We start from the raw sequence: 26,492 nt of genomic DNA on the forward strand, positions 1-26,492 counted from the left end.
ATTTGCATGGTTTCCAAGAAATACACCGTGAAAATCTTGCACCCTTCCAATGTTATTGCTTCTCGATGACGCTGGCGAGCACTCTCATAATGGTTTGTAATGCTTCATGCTTACTGCATAATCAGTAAGTACTGTAGTTACATATAACTTAACCAATAATATACATCGCACATTAATGTACAGCACATAATTTAGCATATATGTTAATATATTAACATACATATCGTATAACTACATTAATATAAGATATATAATATTAAGCATAACAAGCTTAACTAATGACGCTTCCAAACTAACAAAACTGGAATGCAACAGGGAAGTCACAGAGCTACCCCAGGATGAGGACTGAGAAACACTGCTCTTGAGCAAGCATGCAGGACCACCAGCTTCATTTCAGAGTCTTGACGACACTTGGCAAACACCAGCCACAGGAATGTGAGCTAAGAGTTAAAAAAGGGATGATACATTGTTTCCTCAAATGTAAAAGTTATGTAAAATAAATTCTGGGACCTTCCAGTTGGATACTGTAATGGACATTGATGAGCTGAATTGCCTAGTGTCCTCTTAAACCTTTCCATTATCGGGATTTACTCTGGGGAAAAAAAGCTGTGGCTCAGTACGTTACACATCGTAGTCTTGCCTACATATCATTTATTTAAAAGGCATCTGGATGGGTCTTTTTAAGTATTTATTTTCTTAGTGTTTTTGTATTCCTACATTCTTTTACAGCTGCTCTACAAATCAGCTCAGGTCCCATGCTTAAAAAATTACAGCCACATAACTATTTACAGCTTCTTCTCTAATAACCCGGACAAACACATTCATGCATTTTATTACTCCCTCCAGTTTACTTTAATCAGCTAATGTATGCAAAAAGACAGAAAAAGGTTAAAGGACAGCCTGTGTCCTTTCATAGCCCGTTACTGTACGTGTGGTAAAAGAACTAGGGTCGGTCTCTTTTACAGGTGGGAATTATTCGGCTACACGCTCGACACACTAACTCCCTCAGAAGGGAGGCTGGCGAGTCCTGTAAAAGCGTTCCGTGATTTCACAGCCAGTGTAGTTACACAGCTGAGACCCTGACAGACCCTGGGGCCAGGCTGGGACACCACATGGCACTGCAACACTACCAGTGTCATTAGACTCCAGATACTCGCGAGCTAACTTCAGTTACTCAAGACATCTAGTTTGTCCAAGGCATTTTACTGTACTAAGGTATTTATTAGATGGTTTGTGAATTAAGGTACCATTAGGTATTAATTACAGAGGCCCGAAGGGTTTGTTTAATTAGACCAATGAAGGAACTGGAACAAAAGCCAGGAGACCAGTAGAGATACTCCTCATGAGTACATTTTGAGAGCCTGGTCTACACGTGCTGTACCCAGTGTGCACTCCACTGTCCTCCACTCTCATGCCACAATATCCTCTAGTTCCTGTCCAGTCCTTTGTGCTCCAACACTGTCAGTTAGAGGACAACGAAACCGAAACTGTGTTGTATGTGAAAACAGTACACAGTACAGCATGGTTCAGCAGTGAAACTGGAGTCTGTGCTGAAGGAAAGATGTGATTTTTTCCAAACGTGGTGGAAAACACCAACCACCACATCTCTAGAAACAAGAATGAAAAGCAGTACTTTTTTTTTACACTGCATGACATTTAAAAGAGATTTGTAAGAGACAGCAACAGGCAAAAGTGCTCAGGCTGTCTTTTAAAATAATGAGCCCTTCAGCTCTCCAGTGTCACTGATGACAAATGCAGAAAAAGAAAACTGATTTTTTGGGGGAAGACAAGAATATATGGTGTTACCACAGCAAAGTTGGAACCAGTTTGCACTTGCGATCATGAGATTAATATCACTCTAGTACGTACAATATACATTTTGTTAAACTCATGCATTTGATCAGATTAGGACAAACACATACTTTGTGTTCAAACTAACAATTTCAAGTGAACATTCTGTCATTTTTCTGTAAACCGTGTAAAATGTTTTTGTTCTAATGTATGATCAAGTTCATGCAAGGAACTGCCCCAAAATAAAACCAACATTATCCTTATACAGTATATTATTGTTATCCATTCATGATAATCATGATCACAAATACAAGTTGCTTGCCTGTAAAGGAAATATCGCAGTTTTGAGTTCATTATTCCAATACATCAGGTGTGTACTGTACATCCCAGAAAAGAAAACGGGAAAAAACGCTTTTAAGCAAGGTATCAAACTCAACTACAGGATAAACAGCACAAACTGATGCTGCCCACCAACAACAAATACAATTTACATGAAGACAAAAAAATAACACCGCAGGCAGTGCTGTATTTTAATATGCAGTTTATTCTCACAACAGATTACATTTATATGGTGTAAAATTAGTGAACAGCAGAAGAAACCAACTTTTTTTTTTTTTTTACTGTAAATCAGCTGCATTACATCCTAGCAGGCTTGAGTATTTTATTTCGAGCACTTGAATGCTACTACTTAACCAAGAGCAACTTAACGTCCAGACCCAAATATACAGAAGTGAAATGAGAACCATCTCCAACCAGGCTGTAGGACTGCAACGCCCTTGGTTTTGTGTGATATGCTTGCTATTCACAATGGCATCTGATGTGTGACCTATTCAAAGGCGCGCGTCTCCCAGCAGTTTCATGGCCTCTCGGAATGAGGGCAGGTGTGGCTTGACTCCCCCCCTTCTTGCAGAACCACCCAGACATGCCGGTCAAAAGTGCCATCAATATGACGGCAGCCATGTTCAAACGCCGGAAGGGACTTTCTGAAAGCGAACCCACCCTAAAAAGCCACACACCCCTCAAATCTCCCCCCACCTCCCTTAACCCTTCAGTAAAAACATATAGACCCCCCCCACACACACCTCTACCACTGAAGAAGGTTTCACATCGCAGGTACGCTCCCCTATACTTGGGAGTCTTCGGGGCTGTAATGCATGTTATATACACTTTTAGTTACTGTACCCTGCAACGAACAGCACTAAACGGGAATTTTTGCTTGAGGAGAAATAAGTGTCCGCCTTCAACAGCAGGGGGTTCCCAGTCCTGCTCCAGCCGAGCTCCGAGTTAAACAGCTGAACCCTCGAGTGACTTAATAACAGGACGAATCGAAAGCGTACCCAGCTCTTGGAAATGACCGTTTAATTTCTTGCCTAAGCCTAAACCGCCAGAAGTTGAACAATTCTAAACGTTCGTTAGTAGAAAAACAGAACTTGCCGATGTACCCACGGAGCAATTTGTTCGTTTAAATAAGGCAACAATTAAGTAATTAAGCTTGGTAGGGAATAAATAGTTGTAGGGGTCTGGGCCTGCAGGACTAGGATTGGGAACACCTGATCTACACGAGGCAAAACAAGAAACAAAAAAGGTTCTATATCTATGGCACTTGTCTGAGAAATTACCTATATCCTCAGTGTGTGCAGAATTTTCACACTTGGAAGAACAAAAGGGCACACGCCAGAGCTCCCTTCTCCCCACCAGCTACAGCTAAGCTGCAGTCATCTGGGATCTGATGTGCACGGTAATGATCCTTTATCTGCAAAACTGCTGGACTAGCACAGGCAGAACATTGATTTAGTGCTGACTACATTGTGTGAGAGAGAGAGATCAGACATTAAACGCAATACCTCCAAACATAATAAACCGGTATACTTCAATATAAAATAGAATAAATAAAATAAAAATATTTCTCTCAAGTCTTTTTTTTTAAACATTTTTAAATTGTCACGGGACATGCAAGGCAAAGTGACTTGGCTGTCTGCTTTGAGAATCGCTATATATACGTATAAAGAATGCATAGATAACGCTTGGTTAACTCTAGTCTTACTACAACTAATTGGCCTAACCACAGTAAATAAAATCATATTGACAAGTTTTCTCTTTTTTTATCTACAACACAGACATCTAAACATTACACTTTGGCCATGAGTGAGTAAAGTGTTGGACAAACATGTTTCAAGGCTTTTAAGTAGAAAAAAAACAAAACAAAACCAGCTTAGAAACTGCGATATAGATAAGCAAAACTCCTTTATACACACACCCTTTTCACATTGTTTCAACCTTTGAACTGGTTTTAAGAAAAAAAGGTTTCGTTTCCTTGCTGGTTCAACAGCTAATGTCAGGAAGAGTGCAAGCACTGTGATGAAGGGGTCTGAGTGTTCAGATATGCACTGGAAATTCAAGTAATATTAACAAGGTGACGACAGTCCGTCGTCCAATCGAAATCGTGTCCTGGTGGAGACGGACCTTCAACATCAGGTACTGGGAGCTGAGACTCTCTGAGATGTTGTGTGGAAGAGCTTAAACGTGACAACAGCCCCTACCCCCTCCTCCCGAAAAAAAACTAAGACACAGAGATACATTAGCAAGTGACGGGAAAGATCAGAGCACTGCGGACACCCTCCAGCAAGTCAAATTCACAGACATATCAGAGCAACTAGAGGAAAAAAAAAACACATTCAAAGACATCACCCCCATCTCAACAGAGTTTTAAGAAACACTGGCCATGCTGTTCTAACAGTATATGTACAGCAATGGAACAAGTAAAGGTTTTCCTTTCTCGCACCTGAAGAAGGTCCCACAGCCGAGACGTCGTGTTTCTTTTCTTCTCTTTACAGCATGGAATAAACCTTTACTCCTTCCTTTGCAGCCTACGTATGCTGACACAGCTACCAACTCGAGCTTCTTCAGTATATAGACAGGCTAGGACAGGTTATTTTAAGCACTCAGACTTCTAGCGAATATCTCCATGGCTTTCCCTCTAGTTTTATTCCAACTGGTGCAAGAAATAAATAACGCTGGGCTAAATAAAGTTTCCTAGGCTCCACTTTGCCTGTTAGGAGAGACAGGCTCCACAGAGACAATGTCTACGAGCAGCAGGCAGGACAGATATTGAAGACCTAAAGGAAAGCAAATGTATCTCCAATTCATTTTCACCCTAACGGTTTCCAAAGTATTTTTTCTTCTGTTTCTCAAGGTGAAATGCGCAGGCGGAGAAAATTAAAAGATATGAAAGGGAACGCTGATGCGGTGAGCAGCCAGAAATGAGCAGCTGCACCAGACTAAATTATCATTCTCAATCTACTGCAGTCTGGGTGACAGGCGAGGAAGAAAAGCAGTAGCAACAAAAGGCTTTTTCAGAAGGGCACCAGGGAAGACCATACGAGTGTACCAAGTCCATTAAAGCCAACGTGAAAGAAATTAAAACATATATATTCAAAGACGGTTCACGTGTTTAAAAAAGGTGCTCGTTTTGTCTGAACAGCGAAGCAAAATAAAAACAAAATCGTAAAAGAAAAACCTTATCATGCACCTCTTCATATCACATTATGAAGGCTAGAATGTGGGAACATGCTTGCTGTACACATAGCAGGACAAAGCACTGGAGACATTAGAGCCGGCGGTGAAGGAGAAGGAATGCTGAATGTCAGCGTGTTCCGGTGGCTATGAAGTATCCTCACACACGCAGTGACTGTGCGTCAGGGTGGCCGTGAATTGCTTTTCCAGCTGCACATACACCAATTTATTGGGGCAGTTCTGCTACGGGCCTCTTCTGTTTCAAAGTGTCAATGAGGGACAGCACCCCTCGTTTCACGCTGGTTGTGACCCGCCGGGTCACAGAGTCTGATGGCGGGGTGGCCGAGCAGGCCTTCTGCGAGGGAGGCCTCGCCACTAAACACTTCTGGTACCGCAACTGCAAAGAAAGGAGGGAAAAAGACCGTGATGAACGTTTTCACTGGTGCACCAACAGAACAGGTGGGTCTCCTAGCAACAGACACAGGAGAAAGGCAGGCTACTGCCCAGGTAGAAGTGAGACCTTCTTCCCAAAATTCATTAGGGAATGAATTCATTACACCTGCTTCCTAGAAACTGCTAGCTTGGTTTTCGTTAAGACCTACACCTTCAGCTGCCCGTCTGAATTCCCGTCAATGAGCCCAAACTCACTCACTGTCATTGTTTTCTACACAAACTGAGATTCAGATCTTCAAAGCAAGCACAAGTTATTGATCCTCACAGCTTCTGCTCACTGCTACCCCACACAGACCCTTCTCTGTCCCAGCTGGCTGGGGGGGGGAGTGAAATCTAAAATGTGTGCCCACAGAGGAACGCCATACTCTCATGGCAGAACACTCAAGTGCAGACCAGTCTCTGCGCTAACTTGTGTTTACCGATGGTGTTGTGGCTGTAAGCCAAGAATCATGAGGTCAGCATGTTGGTACTGGAAAAAAAATGTTTTTATTCAGAGACAAGGGCTTGGCACAGACTGAAGGACATAATCAGCTGTAGTTTCTCCAGGTAAGAAACCGAAAGCTCTCCAGGCCCAGACAGGCCCACCTGCAGCATCTGAGGTGAGTTATAGGCAAATCCAGTTGCCTTTATTTTCAGCGATAAAGGCGATACACTACTGCCACGAACATGGTCCTGCCAGTATGGGCCACTACTCAGAAATAACTGAGAAACTCCAGAACGTCCACCGGTGATGAATGCTAGAGAACAAAACCAAACCATTTTACGTTTAATCACCATTACTCAGCCTTGCTTTTACAATACACTTTCGACTATACATCACAAGCAAAACTTGTCTATTCTCATTTGTTCTCTTAGTATTTTACAGTTATATAACTTTTAAACAAACTATATACATTCAAAATGAGGAAGATGTATACTTTTATGAATATGAAGAGGGAGGAGACTGTATAAAAGTACCTTATTAATTAAGTTTCAGTTATTTTGTATCTCAAGAAATTCAGACCTTAAAAGTTTAATGTACTTAATACTTGTAGCCTATTTCATTATTAATTCAAGACTCAAAATGTTGGTCACGTTGACAATCAAGTACGTAAACAGCATTTTTAAAATCTACTTTTTGTATCAGCCCAAGGCCTTCTGGCTCATAAAACGGGGCTGGTTTCAGTCACCAGTTGGCTAAAGTTATCCTTGTTAACGTTAGCTGTGGAACTGCATGGAGAGAAAAGGAGAACAGACGGATGTAATCACAGAAACCCCATTTCACATTCTCAAAAAACGACGGCCTTGTTAAACTAAACACTAAAACTGAAAAAAGTAATAACCTAAGCATTGGGACATATTCTCAGACGTACTATAATATTTACACTGATGAATAATTCAAAGTCCAGAAGGGGCTGATGATCGATACGCAGAGAGATACTCATTTTCAGGAATCACAGGCATGTTTAGTTCATCAGTGTAATAAAGATACAGCCCGACGACTGCCTGCATTCTTGTTTTGTAGGGAATTCAGCCCTCAGGGAGTAGTACGGAGAGCAGTTCACTCTGTTATTGAAATTAAAATGCTGGCAAAACAGACAGGGGCCAGACATAATCTTGGGCAATTACAGGTGATGACTTCAGGCCGGCTTTTAATCAGATGTTAAATCTGGCTATTTCACAAGGGAATGGTCATTGAAAGTTTAATGCATCTAGCTTTCAGACACCTATGGGAAAAAATATTAAGCCTGCACCCTGCTTTCCTGCAGCGCTCTGCATTCTCAGAGCCTCTTCAGTGTCTGCAGTGAGTCTCTATAACTCTGACCCCCATAGAAACTGACTCCAACTTTGTTCTTACTTTGTCCTCCTTTTTATGACTGTCTTTGCGATCCAGTGGCACCAAGACAGGCTGGCTTCTACTTCAACGAGGAAAGCGCGAGGGTTCTGCGGGGGAAACTCACCATGCAAGCTGCCTGTACAGCCTCCGATACACTCCCAGCGTTGGGATCGCACCAGAACACGTGACACTCAAAGTGCTGGTTTCCCGAGTCCATGATAAAGGCGAAGGTGTGCACGTCTCTCCCCACTCCCATGAAGGACAGGAAGCGGACACGGCACTCCACCAGCACCTCCTCCTCCTTCTGTCGGGGAAAAACGGCGACAACAACAACAACTTGAACCGGGAACAGAGATCAGAGTTTCAGCTACAGCCTCTTTTAAAAACTGAGCCCGCGTGCGCACCGGTTGGCTTATCCCTGTGCAGCTGCCCGAGCTCTGCCAAGGGGAGGGTGGGAATCTTTTGACTCTCAACAACATGGTAACATCCTGGGCACTCACTGGGGATGTTACCGAGATGTAAAAAACTCAAGACACAGCGAAATAATTGGCAACTCTTGTTTAAAAATAACTATATCTCCAGGACTAAGTATAAATTATTTTCTACCAACAACAGGCTTTCAAGAGAAAAGAATAATACACTGTTGTATTACTCCTGAGAAGTAATTGGTTATGGTGATATACTGAATAAACAACAAACACTAATGCACTGCAAAAACTGCTTTTCAAGCATAGGCAACTAGTGTTAAAATATCATATTTCCTATTTTAGGTATGTTCTATGCATAGTAACAACTTTCTGGTAAAAAAAAAACTCATGTTACAGTACTTTAATCTCAATATTGTACTTCAGTGTTGAAAATTAATCACTAGGGGGAGTGGTCGTGCAGTTTTCTGGAACAACCCTGGCACTGATCAGCTTGTGCATTTTTCCTGAGAAGCAGAAGACAGAGAAAACATCTTCAACCTGAGATGGGAGTGTATCTTTTCATTGAATACGATGGAAGACCACAGTGCTTCTTATGGTTTCAATTTCTGCCAGCGAAAAAAGGTACAGCTTAAATCATCACTACAGTAGCCTTCACAGAGGCAAGCTGGAGAAGTACACAAAGTGACACCAGAAAAGCTAGAAATTGCCGAACTAAAAATGAAACTTTTGAGGCTGCAGAGCTGTTTGTCAAGAGTTACCAGTGTCCACACCTCCAATGGTACTGTGTCGCAAGAAACAACGCCACTGACAGATGAAACAGTATAACTTTTAATTCAGTACAAATGACAAAGGCTGTTAGAGATGACAAAAAGGCAAGAAAGTCTGAAACCATACCTCTTCATAGAGCTTAGAGTTCCAAAAAAATTCAAATAGGCATGAATATATTGAACATAGTCATATTTTGATTTACGTTTGTAAATCCATGTACAATTGAAAGTGTTTTTACCATACATGAAGAACCTTTGGAGTTTGTCTCACCACACAGAACGACAAAGGGCCCTGATATTTTTGGTGTGGTCCAGAAAACTGCTGATGTTTTAGAAATTTGTTGGTGATCGTTACGGAGGTTCACAGTTTTGTTGAATTTAAGCCAGCCTTTTGATTTATATTAAGAGTGGGTTATAATGCAGAGCAGTCCATCCAAGAAGCACTGTGAAAAACAGCTTCAGTAATGTTGAGAACATTGCCACAGAACAAACTAACATGATTGGAGGGGAACAGTTCATTGGCCCATTGCAAATTTGTAGCTCTCCTTGAGCAAGTGGAAGCCACATTTGATAAATTAGTTCTGCACACTGAGTGCAATGGATGGTTAAGAGAAAATGCCTCATACAACTCTTTTCACTTCGTTGGGAAATTGCCGCCATTTGCAAAAAAACACAGTTCAGAAATGAGGAAGTTTCCAAAAGAAGCTGGAGGATTTACGTTTTCTTTGTGATCTGAGTTTTTTGTCTGACCTTTCCCAACATCTGAATTACCAGTTGCAAGGCAGCAGATTAAAGGGAGCAAGCAGGAACTTTTAAAGAGTCAGCTGTTACATATGGATCAGACCCACTTCCCAGTTTGTGCTGAGTGAGTTACTGAACTTTTAGAGAGCATGCTGCTTCCCAGATATGAGAGAGTGGGCGCTGAAATTCAGCTCTGTGTCTGGGACCACATACATTCAAGGAAGGAAAATCTTGACACTGAACCATCTGAAGTAAAAAAAAAAAGCTACAGTTGAAAAGCTCTTCCTAACACATGTGGATTGGATGCATAAAACTTTACATAGATAGGCAGTCTTTGGTGCTCAAACTAGACTAACTAAGTATTCCTTAAAGATTTGAAAAACCTTTTTTACTTTCAATATTTTTACTTTACAAAATGTTTTACACTTCATGCTCCTAGTGTTTATGAACAGAAATTCAGTAAACAAGTTTTAGTGATGTATGTTGCCTCCAGGGACATTAAAGTTGCTCATCCTTGGTTATTAAGAAGCACACGTGGGCAACAGCCGATACTGATGTGCATCATGGGGATTTAAAACCCAGAACATCTCAGTTAAAGCTGGACGACCATGCAGAAAAAGAGTTATTTGATTATGCCTCGTTTACCTATAAAAACTCTCCTTGACCTCTTTATTACCTTGTCAAAAACAAATGACAGCCTCAGACAAAGCAAGCAAACTTCCTACTACAGCGTGGCTCCTGTGGCTTCAACTTACTTTTTCTTTGATGACTGTGACTGTGGCATCAGCGACGTTCATGATAACTGGCATCCAATCCTCTTTGCCACAGGAGGCCATGAGGCTGTCGATGGCTCCATTCAGGATATCCATACCTGGGAAAAGCACATGTTACAGACATGGAGAATCAGTCTGGAGGCGGCCTTTAATTCTTTATTTTGATATGTTTATCCTGTTTTCCACTCATTTAAAATTATATCACACACATTTTTTCACAGTGGAAAAAACGGTAAAGTTTCATTATGCAGTTGCTGAAAGGTAGACACTTCTTCAGGAAATTATTTTGTGCCTGGCTGAACTCATACAGGCAGGTAAAACAAAGGTGCAGGGATCTACCTCAGCAGCTCAGCTAAAGGCTGTAAAACCGTTGAGACTTTGAACTGACAGAACCAGATCATTTTTTTATGTTAATCTGAGCTGCCATGAAAACGTCGTGTTGAAAAAAGGATGCTGCTGTATCTCCCGTTTCACAAAACACGTTTGCCGGGATAAAAACAACAGGCACTGGAAATCTGGCAGCAAACTGCTTCTTTAAGGATAACTTTGCTGCTCATCAAAATCCCCTTTTCCATTGTTGAAACTACCCATCTTAAAACAGCTCAGAATGTTTCCACTTATAATTCATATCACCGGTAAAACAAAGACTTTACCGGAAGACATGAAATTCTCCGGTCCTAGTTTAAGTTAAGACCACAACCCAGTTAGTAAAAAAAAACCTGCTTTTTTTAAATAAAAATAGCAACAGTGTTATTTAAAAGCAAACCGCTATTTAAAAAAAAAAACATTAAGGTAAGGTACAATGAAAGAAAACATTCTCCACCTTCAGTCTAATAGGATAAAAAAAGCACTTTAAAAGCAAGTGATGGAGCTTGTATCTCTATACAGTACATCACTATGTGTTGTTAAATAGCATGCCTGTCATTTTTCACTTCAAGAGCCCAATGAGTTCCTTCTAGACATCTTCCATAATCCCATGAATCCCCTCCTGCTGGGTACAGCCTGTCAGACATCAGTCACAGCGGACAAACTCTCTTGTCCAGACCTTGACATGACTGAGATGTCTCTCCAGCTCCACACAACGACATCAAACAGCAGCCTCTGAAATGCTTTGAAAACGACTCGTATGTTTGCCAACTCACCGATTTTTGGTTTTCCTTTACCGGAAAGAAATAACAGATATTTTCCAACAATGTCCAGGGACGAAACTATGTATACAAGAACCCCAAAGTTCTCTTTATTGTTCTCAACACAAAGAAACTCTTTGACAGACGTGGGAACTCTTTTATGGATGGGTCTTTTCACACACCCAGAGGCCAAGTTAGTGTGGGGGTCACTGAGGGTTTTGAACAAAGACAGCAGGGATTTCCACAGGTCTGGAGTTCGAGAAACAAGCGCGTACAGTCCCAAACAGCCGCGTGCTTTAGAACTGTGAAAGCGTTTCAGACACCATTTAAATTTGGTAAATCCTCAAAAAAACACACCGCTGCAGCCCGGGAGCTGATCGGAACCAACAGCCTGAGAATTACAGCTTTCCAAGTGTCGCCACTGCACGCATTATCCAGTCTTTCATTCCTGGGCATGAAAACGGGATTTTTAGGAAAAGCCTAAACCTGTGACATTCAGTAAATCTGAAGCTGGACGGATTTTCAAAGGAATAAAGAAGTGATTTAACAAAAATAAAATAAAAAAACTCTTTACAATATTCAGCCTACATATAAAAGTTACGTGTAGCCTTGTATCCAGTTGTTTCTGTACACTTGTTAGCTATAGTACACGAAACAGTATCCTAGTTTCATATGGGTTTGCCCCATTAAAAGTGTTTGAATTCCAGCAGGTACAGTATCTGCATCCTGCTTAGATCTTCAGCGGACGAACACACGAAGCTCGTTTCCCCACTTGTGAGGGAGCCTCCCTGGGGCAGCAGTGGCTGAGCCAGCAGCTGGAAGGAGCTGTCTGCGTCAGAGGGGAGATGGGGGAAACTGAGGCTTTCTGAACTGGTTAGACTCCGAGCAACCACCAGGGATGGGGGCAGTGGGGTGGATTAAGTAGAGAGCAGGGGAGTGCATTCTCTGGACAATAAACCGTTCAAAACCACGTCGGAGGTCCTGAGTTTGATCAGGCTTATACATAAAGAGCTAAGGGCATTAAACGGCTGTTCTGTGCGTAACAGCGTTTGAGTCTTTCAATAACCTCAATATACAAAACCATTAAAGATATCATATCTTTAAAATCTGCCAGTCCAAGCCACTTTTATTTAGAGAGCTTAGTGCTTCTTAAGATATGAAACAGAAACACCGAATGAGAGTACAGGCTGCTTACTTGCTTTAATATCCTTTGATAGTTTAGGAAGCTCGTTCCTTCTGGACTCCTGGAGGGCCATTTTGAATGATTCCGAAATCTGCACGAGTCTGTCCCAGCCTCAATAAATTTGCCCAGCTACTTTGATCTGCTCATGACACCAACCTAGATCTGACATACCAACTCACAAGTGATTCACATAGCCGATACAAAGCCCTCCAGGCAAATATATCTGCTCAATAAAGCAAAAAGCAGCGATGGCAGTGTGCTGTACTGCAAACATAATTAGATGACCTGTCATAAGGATTACGTTTCTGAAAAGCAATTCTGCAGCAAAGTTATAATTCAACAGACAGCCCATTATGGTACAGAAAGCTTCGAGAATGCTTAATATTAACCTCTGCTTTTGCTGAAAGAAAAGGCAGCTTTGCATCAGTCATATTAATTGCAATGGCAAAGTGATGTGTGGCATCAAGGGCTGGGATATAAGCTGAACAGCTCCACAGTGCAGGCGGGTTTGGCACAGACAGGCACGTCTGCACATTCAGAAATCACTTGAAACTGGGCTCCAGAAGGCAGTGCTTTGCTGGAGAGGTAAAGAATGTTAAAACACATCAAGGAGCTCATAAGTACACACCTGTTCTTAATGTGTTGCACCGAGACCACAGGGCCTTTAATTTGGAGCTTCTGTCACTGCTGTAAAGGTATTTGCCAATTATATCACAAGAGACTTCCATTTCACACAAGGGACAAAGATGGGAGGGGGAAGATGGAGAAGGAACCATTGTTTCAACTTCATCAGAACTTCCACTACTTAATTTAACTGAAAAAAATCAGCACTAGAAGCTATTATTGAAGCATTTCTTATTCCCCAGCTTAGCCCAGTTCTTCTGATTTGAACAAAGAGCCACTTGCTGTTTATAGCTACTGACTGAATTCTGCAAGTTGTTGCCTCCAGGTATTTTAATTGCAAAGAAAGCAAGACGTAAAGACTTTAGCAACACCGTGACTGGGACCAACAACAGATTATGTCGTCCTCAATAAAAACCCCTTAAAGTTTAAAATCCTCTGCTTCCTTAAAATACATCGTCACTCCGTCTTTCTAGCACCGGATGTATTACATACTGAATTATGAAAATCTGACCGAAGCAGTATATACCACAGCCTTCACCCAAATAAGAAAACCAACAAACATCAAATCACAAAACAAAAGGCGTAAATAATCCCCAACAGTTTGACGGATATGGAATTCAGAAATGCCCATTTCCATCAGACTTTTACACCCGCATTTCCACCTCTCGGTAAAATTCCTCGCTTGGTGAACCAGCACTTTTTTTTATAAGTGAAACTTGTATTTTTGGAACAGGGCAATTTCAACAGTATTATCCAAGTGATTGCATATCAGGTTATTCGAAAAAGAAAAACCCCAAAAAACAATCAACGAGACAGCAATTGACAACAGATACGGACAAACAGAAGGCAGACGGACTGAAGGAACAGCGGACAGATGGACATGGACAGTGTCTTGCCTACCTATTGGTCTGGCAACGGGCATCATTCCCAGGTACATCACGTGAAACTTCTGCACCAGCTCGGTCTTTGGCGTAGGGAAATCTGAGGACAGAGGAGATCAATTGCACGTGTAGAGAAGGAGAATCTGTCAGATGCGAGATTAGATCTGTGTGCAGTGCAGAGGATCTTCTGCAGCAGAGAAAGAGATCCACTGGGGATGGAGGAAGGGAGAATCCGTCGGACAGGGTGGGATCAGATCTGTGTATTGGGCAGGAGATTGCTGCTGGACGGAAAGAGATGAGCACGTGTTTTACTACCACACATGGCTCAGATCCAGGGAAAATTGCAGCAGGGAAAAAAGTCAATGCAATTCCAATTGGCAAAAGACCAGCGTACTGTAAGTCAATTGAGATGCGAGACTTATTTCCAACAACACTGTTGATCTCAGTAAGAAATATACCCAATGTCTGGAACTCCAGCTATCAACGTTCATTAATCGGTTTCAGATTAGGTCAGGGGAATGAAATTACTTAGCGATTTGGAACACTCTAATGCACAAGGTCCTCCTCTCATGAATCAAACCAACAAAATGAGAACCCTTCCAGTAAATCAACCACAAATACTGTATTCTTGTGCAGTTAAAGAACGTGAATTTACCGGTACACTGCTCAGCGAACCTGTCGACATTTTATCCTTTGTTCTTCTCTTTTAACTTGCTGGTTCAGATTACTTTTAAGGTGGTAACTGTCAATCAGTGATGGCTGATGCCCCACAGAAAGAATGTCATTATCGCGCTATGCGCTAACTACTCCGAGGAAGGACTGGGACTCCATTTTTTCAGCAATAAAAAAATTCTTCCGAGCACAGCGGGCTGGAAGTTGCCCTTTATGCTCCTCTGGGTTAATGAAAATCTTGCACACTGCAGTGAAAAATCTAATCAGGCACACTACCGTGTTTTTTTTTTATCATGAAATAATCATTCACCTTGGATCCCCTGGAGGCTGTGTGTGGTCCAATAGCTAAGACGTGGGGCTTATTACCAGTAGGTACCAGTTAAAGCTCACTCTGTCTACCCTGATCGTGTTACTGACACTACCCACACTCTCTCGGTAGGATGAGAGGACAAACTGTTGTCCGTTAATTCAGGTGTTGCAGCTCCTGCTGCCATATTTTACCTCTGCATTCTAAATAAAAGCATCCACTAAATGTTTAACTACAAAATGAGTGATTTGATCACGCACACATATGTGTGACGCTGACAACTCCGTCAGTCTCTGTGGTGATGTGTGATGTTTTTTTCATTCATTTCAGCGATTCCCCGATTGAAAAACACATGGGATTGCAATCTAAAAGTTTAGAATCTGTTTGAAGCGAATTACAATGCGACACTGAAAGCTGCTTCACTAAGGAGAGGGATAATAAAGTCTGTTCTTCCTCTGTCTGAAGAAGTTCCGCAGACCTGCTGAATAGGCTTTCACAGGTTTCCTTCTCTTTTGGAGAAGGGAAAGACTGGGGATTTTTCTCTCCGTGTCTGTATCCAGGTAGGATGTACTGCCGAAAGAGCGATCACTTTCTGGAACAGACCGCAAAAACGCCAATAGAAAGTCTACACCGAGACTGAGCAGAACTTTTTACTGCTTCAGCAGGATTCATTACACATTTAACAGGAGACCCCTGCAGCCGGCAAATCCAGAGAACTGTCAGATACACCCCCTCCCCGGGCTACACCAGACTCGACGTCTACAACTTCAGGCTTACCACAAATCCTCCTGTGCCTTTTGTGTTGACAATTGGGTTCAAACCGTACTGTACACATGACAGGGAAGCACCTAAGTGATATTGTTATTTATTGTTTACCGCATATTTTATTTTGTGTTTAATTCCTGAACAGTACAGTGTAGGGAAATGAAATGTACAGTAAATTTAAAATTTGTTAAAAAGGTCATTTCCCGCTCTTCCTAATGTTTAATTTCCTAACATCGAGGAGGATCGCTGCAATATCATGAACAGAAATTATCTATGCAGGTTCATGCGATGGCTATGAAAGGGTCCTTTCTGATTTACTTAAAACTCAGATGACGTTCCATCCAGGTATAAGCTGAGGGGTGGGTGTACATTTGTTAGGTTTTACTGACATCTCCAAGTTTCCATTCGAGCAGTTAATTGCATTCAAATGGGCGAAATGGCCCAACAAGCCTCTTCTGTTCCTTAGCAACACAGGAACACCACCCAGAGGAGATAAGTGGAAACTACTGTATGCGAAAGTGAGTTTAAAACTAAGAATGGGATGTGGGGCTATGGGACATTCATGTTGTTGGATACCGATACCCTGGCATCTTTCAAGAAATAGCTGGATGATGGATCAATAAGCTACTGATATTGGGAACAAGTTATAAGACGCTGGGTCAGCTAGACCCTCCCATTCGTAACTGCTCTTACATACTGGCACGCCCAGGCCGACTGACGTCGTAGGAGCTACCCTGCACCCACCTTGGAGAGGAACATCCAAGCCCACTTGAATTCGATCCTGCAATGAGCTGCCGGCCACAGCCCTGGCATTCTTGCGTTCTGCCATAATCTGTGGAGGAGCGAGAAAGTACAGATTTCATGCTCGGTGGTTCAGAGGACATTTCACAACACTGCCGTCGGCCGGTGTTGCCAGGCGACCGGGCCCCTCCTTCAGGGAAAGGATCTGCGTGGCCAGGAGCGTCAGGAGAGCATGTGCATTCTGCTCGTGTGGACAGCCAGGGCTGGCCCAGAAAGCAGACACTCTCCATCACTGTCAAGTGCACTGGGGCAAGCAGAAAAGCAATGAGATCGGACAAAAACTCCATATTCTGCTGAACAGGACTCAAAAGCTGGAGGAGGGATCTTTCTCCTCCACGTCAGACTTGTTCCTTGCATCCCCATCCATCTTCAACTTGAAGGCCAGCTGGGCTCTTGCACGTCTGAAACATCGATGAGCCCCGATACATGGTTTAATTAGGCCTTGATAATTGGCTTCAGCTCCAAATGTGATGGGGGGAGATCTCTAGATGCCAAAGACAATCAACTTACTTCATATCTGCTACTTTGTAGAAGCTAGAAACAATCGCACTGAAGTCCAAGCACGTTTCGCAAAGCTGCAGTTTAATTAAGCACTCAATTAATGACCTAGAGCTCAGCTCAGCTGAATGTAGAAGACACTAGATCAGCCCTGACTGGAAGCCCATTCTGAGCCCTTTCTGTGTGACATGAGTCCTTGTCATCACAAATCTGCATACTGTAAGAAACACCCACAATAGGACAGATTAACTGCTCACCTGCCAGTTAAAGTGGCTTAGCAAATACCACATTAAACACTGTTGTATAACAATCTATCACACAGCATCTATTGTTCAATGTGGAAAAAGGAGACTTCACATACATTTTAATTGTTAGTTACACCATGGTTTTCTGACTCATAAGGAGGCTTATATGCACTGCACAGGAAAGCATACAACATCCTGCTCTTCAAAACTAACAGAAAAGTAGATATTCTGAAGAACAGGACAATTGGTCTGTCGTGTGGCACATACTGTACACTTTTGCTGAGGTCATCACAATATGTGACTCACCAATGCAATCTAGGATGTGTTTGGTATTCTGTACAAAGGACTGGCATCTTTTTTTTGCTGACTTTGGTGGATTCTTAAAGCTACACAAGGACCATGACACAACAGCTCCCCATATTTTTGGGCAATCAGATCAGACACTCACACGAAAATCTTTTTCGATAGCACATAAAGCCATCCTGTTTCTCTTGCAAGACAGACAAAAGAAGAGGAGCCTATTTATATGGAAAACCATAGTAATTTTCTGAGAAACTAACCCCAAGAGAGAACAAGGCACTACAGTATGCTTGATGAGAAATGACCTACTTTTCCTCCACCCCTGTTTGTGAATATGCTTCCGAAGAAATATCCATATCCAAGTGAAGAGACGCACCCTGGACTAGAAAAGGTATTCTCCACTTCCAGTACGAGTCTCAATTCAACATAAAGAAAATGTGCGTCATCAGCACAAAACAGGATTACACTTTTAGAAGGATGTTTTTAGAACACTTTGCAAAGTTTTACGATTCAATATCATTCTTATGCATTCTCTGTTATTAATATAACATATTAATATAAAGTTCTAGGTCATTAATTGAGTGCTTAATTAAACTGTGACTGACATAACATAGAACGCATAAGGATGCATATTTCTAGAAATAATCCTAGACACAACTGATTTTAGATAGCAGACATTTCTGGGAGAAGGCCTGACTCAAGATATTACCTACTGTGTCCAGAGACTTAACAGCATTCTCATTATCAGCAGAAGCTTTGGTCAACTTTCTCTTGTCTTTAGTGCCAATTCACTTAAACAAAGAGATAAGATCACTGTAGGAGTTCTTATACAAGAACTGAACTCCTTATATTTCACCATGAAACAACAACCAGAGGAGCAGGGAATATCACATAGCAGATGAGCCCTGTGCTGCTAATCACCCTTAACAACTGCACTTAAGAGACATGTTTGTTTAAGCAACAGCAGAGATGGGAAGACAAACGTTGACTGCTGCTTAAAATAGCCGTTACGAAGTTACTCTCTTTTCAGGTCATCAACCAAATTCAGGTTCACAAATCTCAGCTCATTAAGGAAAACAACCCCCTTATCTTTGCCTTAATGTGGCATTAATTTTTAAACAAACTCATGGAAAAACGTTAGGGAAAATAAAAAACAGCAAACATTAGAAGTTACTGTAACTCCTTATTAATTCAAATGACTGCAATTGACAAAAAAAAACTACCAATAAGGACAATTTGCTAAAAGAAATCACTAAAAGGTTGTAAAAGCTCATTATGTTCACTTCATTACAGATTTCCATCTAAACCTGAAGCTGTTATCTTTACGATGACAATTCTTAACAGGAGAAGCACAGAAAGCCCACAGTTCCAGCAGCTTTGCAGGCAGATACCCACCTTGGAACAGATTTCGTGAAGACTTGTGGCGATGGCTTTTGCTGGGGTGTCACATCGGAACACATGACATTTTAGTATCCGGGTGTCTTTGTCCCTTGCTACATAGGCAAAGTCTCTGCAAAGGATGAGGGGAAAATGAGTCATTCTGTGGCATTAAAAAACAAACACTATGGAGTACATACTGTACAGTACACGGTTACCATCAACTTGATGAAACTAAAACCTGGATTCTCCCATCCAAACGTTTTCCTTCTGGCCAGAAGCTATATCACCCTGCAACTGACAACTGGCAACCCACTGAAGCTGAGCAGGTGTGAGCCTGGTCAGTACGTGGATGGAAGACCTCCTGGGAAAAACTAAGGTTGTTGCAGGAAGCGGCGTTATTTGGACCAGTAGGGGGCGCTCACCCTGCAGTCTGTGTCTGTCCTAATGCCCACTGTAATAATACTGTACAATACTGTAAAAAGACGGCATACTTTGGATGAGAGGTAAAACTGAGGTCCTGACTCTGTGGTCATTAATAATCCCAGAGCGTTTCTTGAAAAGAGTAGGAGTGTTACCCTGGCATCTTGGCCAAATTTCCCCCTGGCCTTTACCAATCATGGCTTTCTAATAATCCCCATCTCTGAACTGGCTTCATCACTCTGTTCTCCTCCCCACTGATAGCTGGAGCGTGGTGAGCATACTGGTGCACTGTACAGTGGAGTGCCCAGAAAAGCTACATCAGTGTAAGGATTATTTATTTATTACATTACTCCTCATTTTTATGAAAGCGCACTGCTGACATCAGCGATGCTACATTAAGATCTGCTTGCCGTTACCAGCTTCGTCTGGAGAAATGAGCGCTATGCCGCAGATATTAGAAAGCTTCTAGCCCGAGGAACGGCAAGCAAAACTAGAAAGAGTTAATGCTATATCTGAATGAGGCTAGAAAACACCTCTGTAACTCCTTCATTTAAAAGCCGAGTCGTGTATGAAGGTCCTGTGGCAACATAAGATCACAAAGATACCAGGACCTCTGTAACTCAGCTGCGTCAGAGGAAAGTCCTTGTGACGTCTTTCATGGTGCTGCCCAATCAATCAACTTCAAACCAATGTGTATTTTCAATCTATACCATTCTCAAGGCACACAGATCATACATACTGTACAGAAAGGGAGTATGGCGAACAGCAAAAAACAAGTCCAAAACAAGCAAGCTTTACAAACATCGGCAGAGGATGTGTTTTTAACATGATCAGGAAGAGGATTTCAAAGATGAGGGCTCCAGCCTGATTCCCTAACGTATGACACGTCTTCCACTGTTGTCACCTGGCGTCTCTCTACATGAAGTCTTGCTCTTAGATTTTGACAGAAACGACGCTGTTCGTGAACTGTTAAGATTAGTTGCATGCTCAATGACTTGTCAAGGCATATGCACTGTTTGTGAAGGAGTTAGTATGCTTTTGTTGCCTCAATCGAGTCAACATTTCAAATGGTGAGAATGTCATTTTCATGTCAGCACTTGGGTTTGCTGAAATGCACTCATAAACAAATGAGTTTTTAAGTGGATAGGAGCTACATTGAAGATGCAGGAGAAGAGGACAGAGTGACATTTCCTTTGCAGGGAAAGAATTGATCCTCCCCAATTATTTTTTTTTCTTTCTCAGCTTCTGTAATCGAGCTCCTTGCTTTTTACTTAATCAGAGGCAGAAGCCAACCACTTCTGGCAAACAGGGTGAGACTCACATCCCTGCAGTTCAACACGGGGAGTGTTCAATAAAATTAGTCACACGGATAAAGGAAAAAAGGAAGCAGGATTCTAACCCTGCAGTTCAGAAAACGGATCTACCGATATTGGGCAAAGAAAGACTTAACTCGTATCTGGACAAAAAACTGATAAATCAAAACTCTTCTCTACTCCCGTGAGCCTTCATCATGATTGTAGCCCATTTTAAATTAATTTTAGAAATAACACTCAGTTTGGATTTATTTTAATAAACCCCAAAATTGAAGTAAAAGGGTTTATGGAGGCTTGTGTTAACACCAGCAGCATGGATGAATCTACTGCAATTCTCTAATGTATATCCTCTCAAGAGAAGAGACCGGTCTGGCCACTGCCTGTTTTAAAGGCAGAGGAATGACTGCAGTGAACTATGTGAAGACAGAGAAGACAGAGCACATGCAGAGCCCACAGCTGGCAAACCCACTGGACTGGAAAGTCATCCTGGAAGCCTGGACTGAAATCTAAGATTTGCAGCGCGTGGTGAAGCTCCGATAAGAGAATGTGGGGGTAGATGCTGTATTCCTAGGGTGTGCTAAATGCAGATACATCCTCCCCCACATCTGGGATTAAAACTGGAAAACTGTTTTGAAAAATAAATGAACGCAAGGCCTAGCTGAACGTATTATCCAGGGCAAAAACAAAGCAGGCTTTTTATGTGTGAATCTTACACACGATGCCCCATTTAGAATAATGGCTGTTTCAACAACCACAGTGGTCGAGGATGAACTCCTGTTTTCACTGTACAATAAAAACCACAATAAATGTCAGGTCTGTTCAGTCAAATGTCAAAGGAAGCAATAAACATTGTAGGGTAAACAAGTAATACCAATTAACAATTCTGCATTAATATCATAATTTATCTTCATAATATAGAACTTCTATATTAAATACATTGACGGGGGTAAAAGATAGCTTCCCTTCCTTATTCACAGTAGGAAGGGAGCAATTTGATATAAAAAGTACAAAAAGGGCAGTTTTTTTGCGTTAATCACAAAACAGGTACTGTACGCTTTCTGGAAATGAGCTGAGAAGTTTAAAGGGCGCTGAAGTAGCACCCTTGTTGTTGCCTCAACCCTCAAGCAAGCAAAGCATCGGACATGACCTCGTTTCTCGTTTTGGCAGTGGTATAATACACAGCAAGCCAATCTTAAGATATCAGCCGGCATTACTTTTAAGTCTTGTAACTGGAGCTAGTTACCTTGTACATAGTTTCCTGTATTTATTTTATTATGACACACCTCACTTCAAAAGGTATCAGCACCTAGTGAGTCTTCACTACATTCAAATTTACCAATACTTCACATTATGATATATTTTTCCCATCATTTTGGCCTTATTTAAAACAAATGTACAGGAATTGTGATTTCTATTCACAACAGACTGTTTTTGAAAACAAATTTAGGGCATTATTTTCAACAACTGGTAAAAATTTCACCATAAAAAGATATTTAGTGCTTTTAACTGGGAAGGAATCACTCCAGGGTTGAAAGACACACAGACATGACAGACAAGACACGAAAGGCAGAACACTACCCAAACTGCAGTTCGTTGGGCTCAAATGATAATAAAAGCAATCTTGTAATAGTGCTTTTCTCCAGAATCATAATGACCACTACCTGAGAAACATCTAAATTCCAGTTCCTTTGCTTTTCAGCGCACAATTTCACTAGCTACTTTCTTTCCATTTGAAACCACACTGCATATTCCAAGACAATTGGACCAGCGCTGTGATGACTTCCTTTCTTTCAACATCTTATATGAAATTATTTCAAAAATGATTTGAAAGATTATTCAGACTGAATAATAAGTAGAGCAACATTTTCTTCCGACAGAATTGCAAAATAGATTTCCTTGCCTATATCCGCTGAGATTCACATATTCTAGCTCGCACGGTTTTAATATCAAGATAGACCTGATCCCCAGCAACACGTTACTACTAACCTACTGTAAGTTACTGCACAAATGAGTAAGAACCTCAGAGTATTAGAAAAGCATTAAATGAACGGAAAGAATTATTAACTAGGACCTACCAAGCTTTGCAGGCTAAGCATGTTTCAGGGGTTGCAGTGTTTTTTTTTATATATACAAAACTTGTATAATCACCTTCTTCAAAGATAGAATAACATGACTATCTTCATAAACGATTCTACCCATTTGGATGAAATGGTCAATATTTAACCAAAAATAAGTCTATAATTTAAAAAATTGTGTGTTTTCTCCTGTGTTTTCAAATAAAGGTACACGCACGGTCTGTTAAGAGGCCTCAGTTAAATTGTATTTAAAACCGTGTTCAGATGGACTTTGCCGACTTTTGGAAAACCGGTTCTCCAGTTTTATTTCCGGTTGTCCAGGATTTCCAGTGGCCCGCGACAGCAGAGCTACAGTGTCGCAGCCCGGGAGTGGGTACAATACTGCAAAGCTGCAGCCTGGAATGCTGACAGAGAGGGAGGGGTACTGCCCACCCCCCCCGCCCCCTCCACCACACACACACACACTCTAGGCTCCCGCCTCACCGATTCACAACAGGCCGCCGCCTTTCACCGATGGCTCCTCGGGGCTGCGATCCAAAGGCCACCGACTTTGACCTTTCCATTGAATTTTAATGGGCAGCATTACGGTACAATTTCGGATTCCCGAGCTCCCCTGGGAATTGAGCTGCTGAAACTTTACTTTCGTGTCCAGATCGTGTTTATCGGAGCCAAATCCTCTCGTGCGTTTCACAGAGGGGGAACGGCCCTGTTTATATCCAGTACGTCATGGGTTCAAAAACAAATGGTTACACAGCTCTTTAGGGCAAGGCATTAAAGCTACCTCTACAGCAGAAATTTGCTAGAATTCATCACGTCCGATTTATTAGTGTGGAACCATTGACATTCCTCGACAAACGGGAGGTGAAAGGGTCACAGCAGATTTTATCAATGAATAGGAATGACAAAATGTGTTCACACACTCATATAGGGGGTAGATGGAACAGCAAGAAGAACGGTCATCACAAGCACAAATACAAGGAAATAAAAGATATGTAAGAATGTATGAATGGACATGACACAAGCTACAACTTAAATGCTAATATAAGTGCTCTAATGAATGAATGAATGAGAGAATTATTAGCTGTATTATTAATATTCCTTTCTAGTACATTTCTCATATTTGCAAATCCTCCACAAACATTGAGGATGAGTAGATTGTGTATTATTTCAATGAACACATGCATCTTATATTACACCATTCTTCGAGGTAGTTCTCTGAGGTTGCTTGGCACCCTACTGTCAACATTTTTGATGTAATCTCAATACTTGCTGTACTATGAGATTTTGGAATATAACACTCACAGTTATACCTGATGGTAAGAAACGATGCAGTCCGGACAATTACAGCACTCTTTTCTACAACAGAGTTTTACGTGAGACATTATTTAAAACCAACCAATGCAAAATGAGCTCTTGTTTCAGTTTATGGACCATTCTGAGCGTAGCTGCCCAGACTGGACCCACACTCTGTAACAGACTCTCCTGATCCTGAGGAACCCAGTGTCAGCTGGGGCTCAGTGACTCCATCAGGTCATTAATTTGCTTTGAAACGATCTGTAAAAACCTACGAGTTACTGACCACATTAAAGTGAACTTGAGATCCCTAGTCATGTCAGCCCTGAATCCAAAGTAATAACTATTCGATCAATTTATCCTTTCAACGAAGGGTTCGATAAAATGACAGAACTCACTGGAGGGGACAGTGGGGTCACCAGGACCAGAATTTGGAAACCCTTCCCTATGAGAAGACCCCCCACACACGTACTTGTAGTCTCAGGGAGGTGGTGTGTGCAAGCAATCAAACGCCCAAGGGCACACACAAGACAGGAGGTGAAGGAGCAACTCGGTTCACAGCGAGGTGAAAACAATTTAAACAGAAAGCATTACAAGCTTCCTCAAACAATCGCGCTGTGCAAACCCTTCTTGCATCAGGGAGCTTGTGTCAGCAAGAACTGCAGGTGCCTGCAAGAGGGACATGAATACTGATCGATGGAGATCTGTAGTCAGTAGCATAACTGTTGTATTCCTTAATACACAGCTCTGCGCCAATGTTATATTCCTTAACACAACTCTGCACCAGTGTTCAACGCCTTAACACTGATGAATACACACCTCTTCACCAGTGTTAAACTCCTTAACAATGATGAATACACACCTCTGCACCGACGTTATATTCCTTAACTCTGATGAATACACAACTCTACACTGGTGTTAAACTCCTTAACACTGATGCATACACAACTCTGTACTGGTGTTATATACTGTACATTAACAAAGTAACGTGCCTACACAATTGTGCAGGCCTTCCAGAAAGGGTGATCTGTCTTTAGTACTCATCTTTGAGAGACAAAGGTTAGTTGCTGAATACAATATCAACAGCCTGTCTTGGGTCATGAATGCCCCAGACAGTGTCATTAATTATTTCTCATAGGCAAGATGTTCATGTGCGAGAACCATATAGCCAAGGTTAACGAGATTTAATCTCCTATATTTGCGCAGGTCACCAGCAGCACACTGCTGTTGGGGTCTCCAGGGAATGTTGTGGAACATGGAGGGAATACAGTGAAGACTGAGAAAGTCAGAGGAGAACAAGGAAGCATATTTAGCAGGCAGAAAAAAAAAAAAGATTACCTCTCTCTGGGTCCAGGAAAGCATTAAAAAGGGAGAAAAAAGCAAGAGTACAGTCAGCAGAAACCCAAGCAGCACATGAGAAGTTTAGTTACAGAATAGTTCAGGACTTTCAAAGTAATGAAATTTTAGCATAAGAGCAGTGTCTGAAAAAGATGTTCTTTCATTATTATTTGACAACCGTTTTTAGGAGTTTCGAGTAGCAGACGATATGCAATGCATTACATCTTTCCTGCCTGTAACACAACCATTAGAGCAGCAATCCAATGTGAAATAGCAGATTCTTCTGTCCACCCCTGAAAAAATCTGAATATTGCAAGGAAATTAAATGTGAATCATTAATACGTTGCTCATTTTGTCTGTAAAAAGGTTTAAATACGACACATTCCTGTGTGTAAACGCTGAAAAGAGCAAGGTAAAGTCTGTCACTTATCTATAGCAGAAGAAAAAAGACAATGTCGATGGCCTCTCCTATTCTGGAGGTGAGGAATCAGTTTTCTGTTTTCCCCAAGACCACCAACAGGATGGTGTTTGGGATGCTGACCTACTATATGTCCGTATGTAGACTGAGGGCTAAACTGAAAACATCCATCTCACCAGTTGATAACACCAGCAGTGTTACGAACGTTGGCCACAACACTTACACTTCAAAGACAAGAGGCTGATCCTTCAGGCTCAGCAGGTGTATGAAGAGAGTAATTAACAGCATTTACACATTTCCTGAATCCAGTTTCTGACTTCTGATCCCGAAAAAAAAAGCACCCCAGCATTAGTCCACACTCACATACTGCATGATGCAGATAACAAGCTAAGTATCGCCTTTCCACATACTGTATGAACATGGAGCACTGTTGTGTAACAGCAGGTGAAGGTGAAAGAGAGAAGTCACATGATCTGAGACTTAATTGAGCACTTATAAAGGAACAGCCTGGTCAATTCCATTCCTGTTCCTGCGACAAGAGGAGGTCAAAAGTACTCTGGAACACAGTTT

General features: G+C 41.7%; 1 protein-coding gene and 1 long non-coding RNA gene across 16 annotated transcripts in view; one reads left to right on the forward strand and one right to left on the reverse strand.

The window, feature by feature from the left end:
* Positions 1-2,315: 2,315 nt before the first annotated feature.
* Positions 2,316-26,492, reverse strand: part of LOC148677678 (amyloid beta precursor protein binding family B member 2-like) — a 140,067-nt gene continuing 115,890 nt past the window's right edge. For 14 of the 15 annotated variants that reach the window (XM_088623468.1, XM_088623437.1, XM_088623425.1 and 11 more), the window contains 6 exons: positions 19,081-19,195; positions 16,586-16,673; positions 14,117-14,197; positions 10,265-10,380; positions 7,698-7,877; positions 2,316-5,701 (listed from right to left, as the gene is read on the reverse strand). In XM_088623468.1, coding sequence (XP_088479594.1) covers positions 5,531-5,701; positions 7,698-7,877; positions 10,265-10,380; positions 14,117-14,197; positions 16,586-16,673; positions 19,081-19,195 — 751 coding nt within the window. In that variant the 3' untranslated portion in view covers positions 2,316-5,530. The remainder of the gene's footprint in view (positions 5,702-7,697; positions 7,878-10,264; positions 10,381-14,116; positions 14,198-16,585; positions 16,674-19,080; positions 19,196-26,492) is intronic. The other variant, XM_088623457.1, reaches the window with a different exon arrangement.
* Positions 6,277-8,277, forward strand: LOC148677679 (uncharacterized). The gene is made up of 2 exons (XR_015932813.1): positions 6,277-6,356; positions 7,631-8,277. It is a non-coding gene; the product is annotated as an uncharacterized LOC148677679 (long non-coding RNA).

This window comes from Lepisosteus platostomus, chromosome 1 (assembly GCF_059453375.1).
Source record: "Lepisosteus platostomus isolate fLepPlt1 chromosome 1, fLepPlt1.hap1, whole genome shotgun sequence".
Taxonomy (NCBI): domain Eukaryota; kingdom Metazoa; phylum Chordata; class Actinopteri; order Semionotiformes; family Lepisosteidae; genus Lepisosteus; species Lepisosteus platostomus.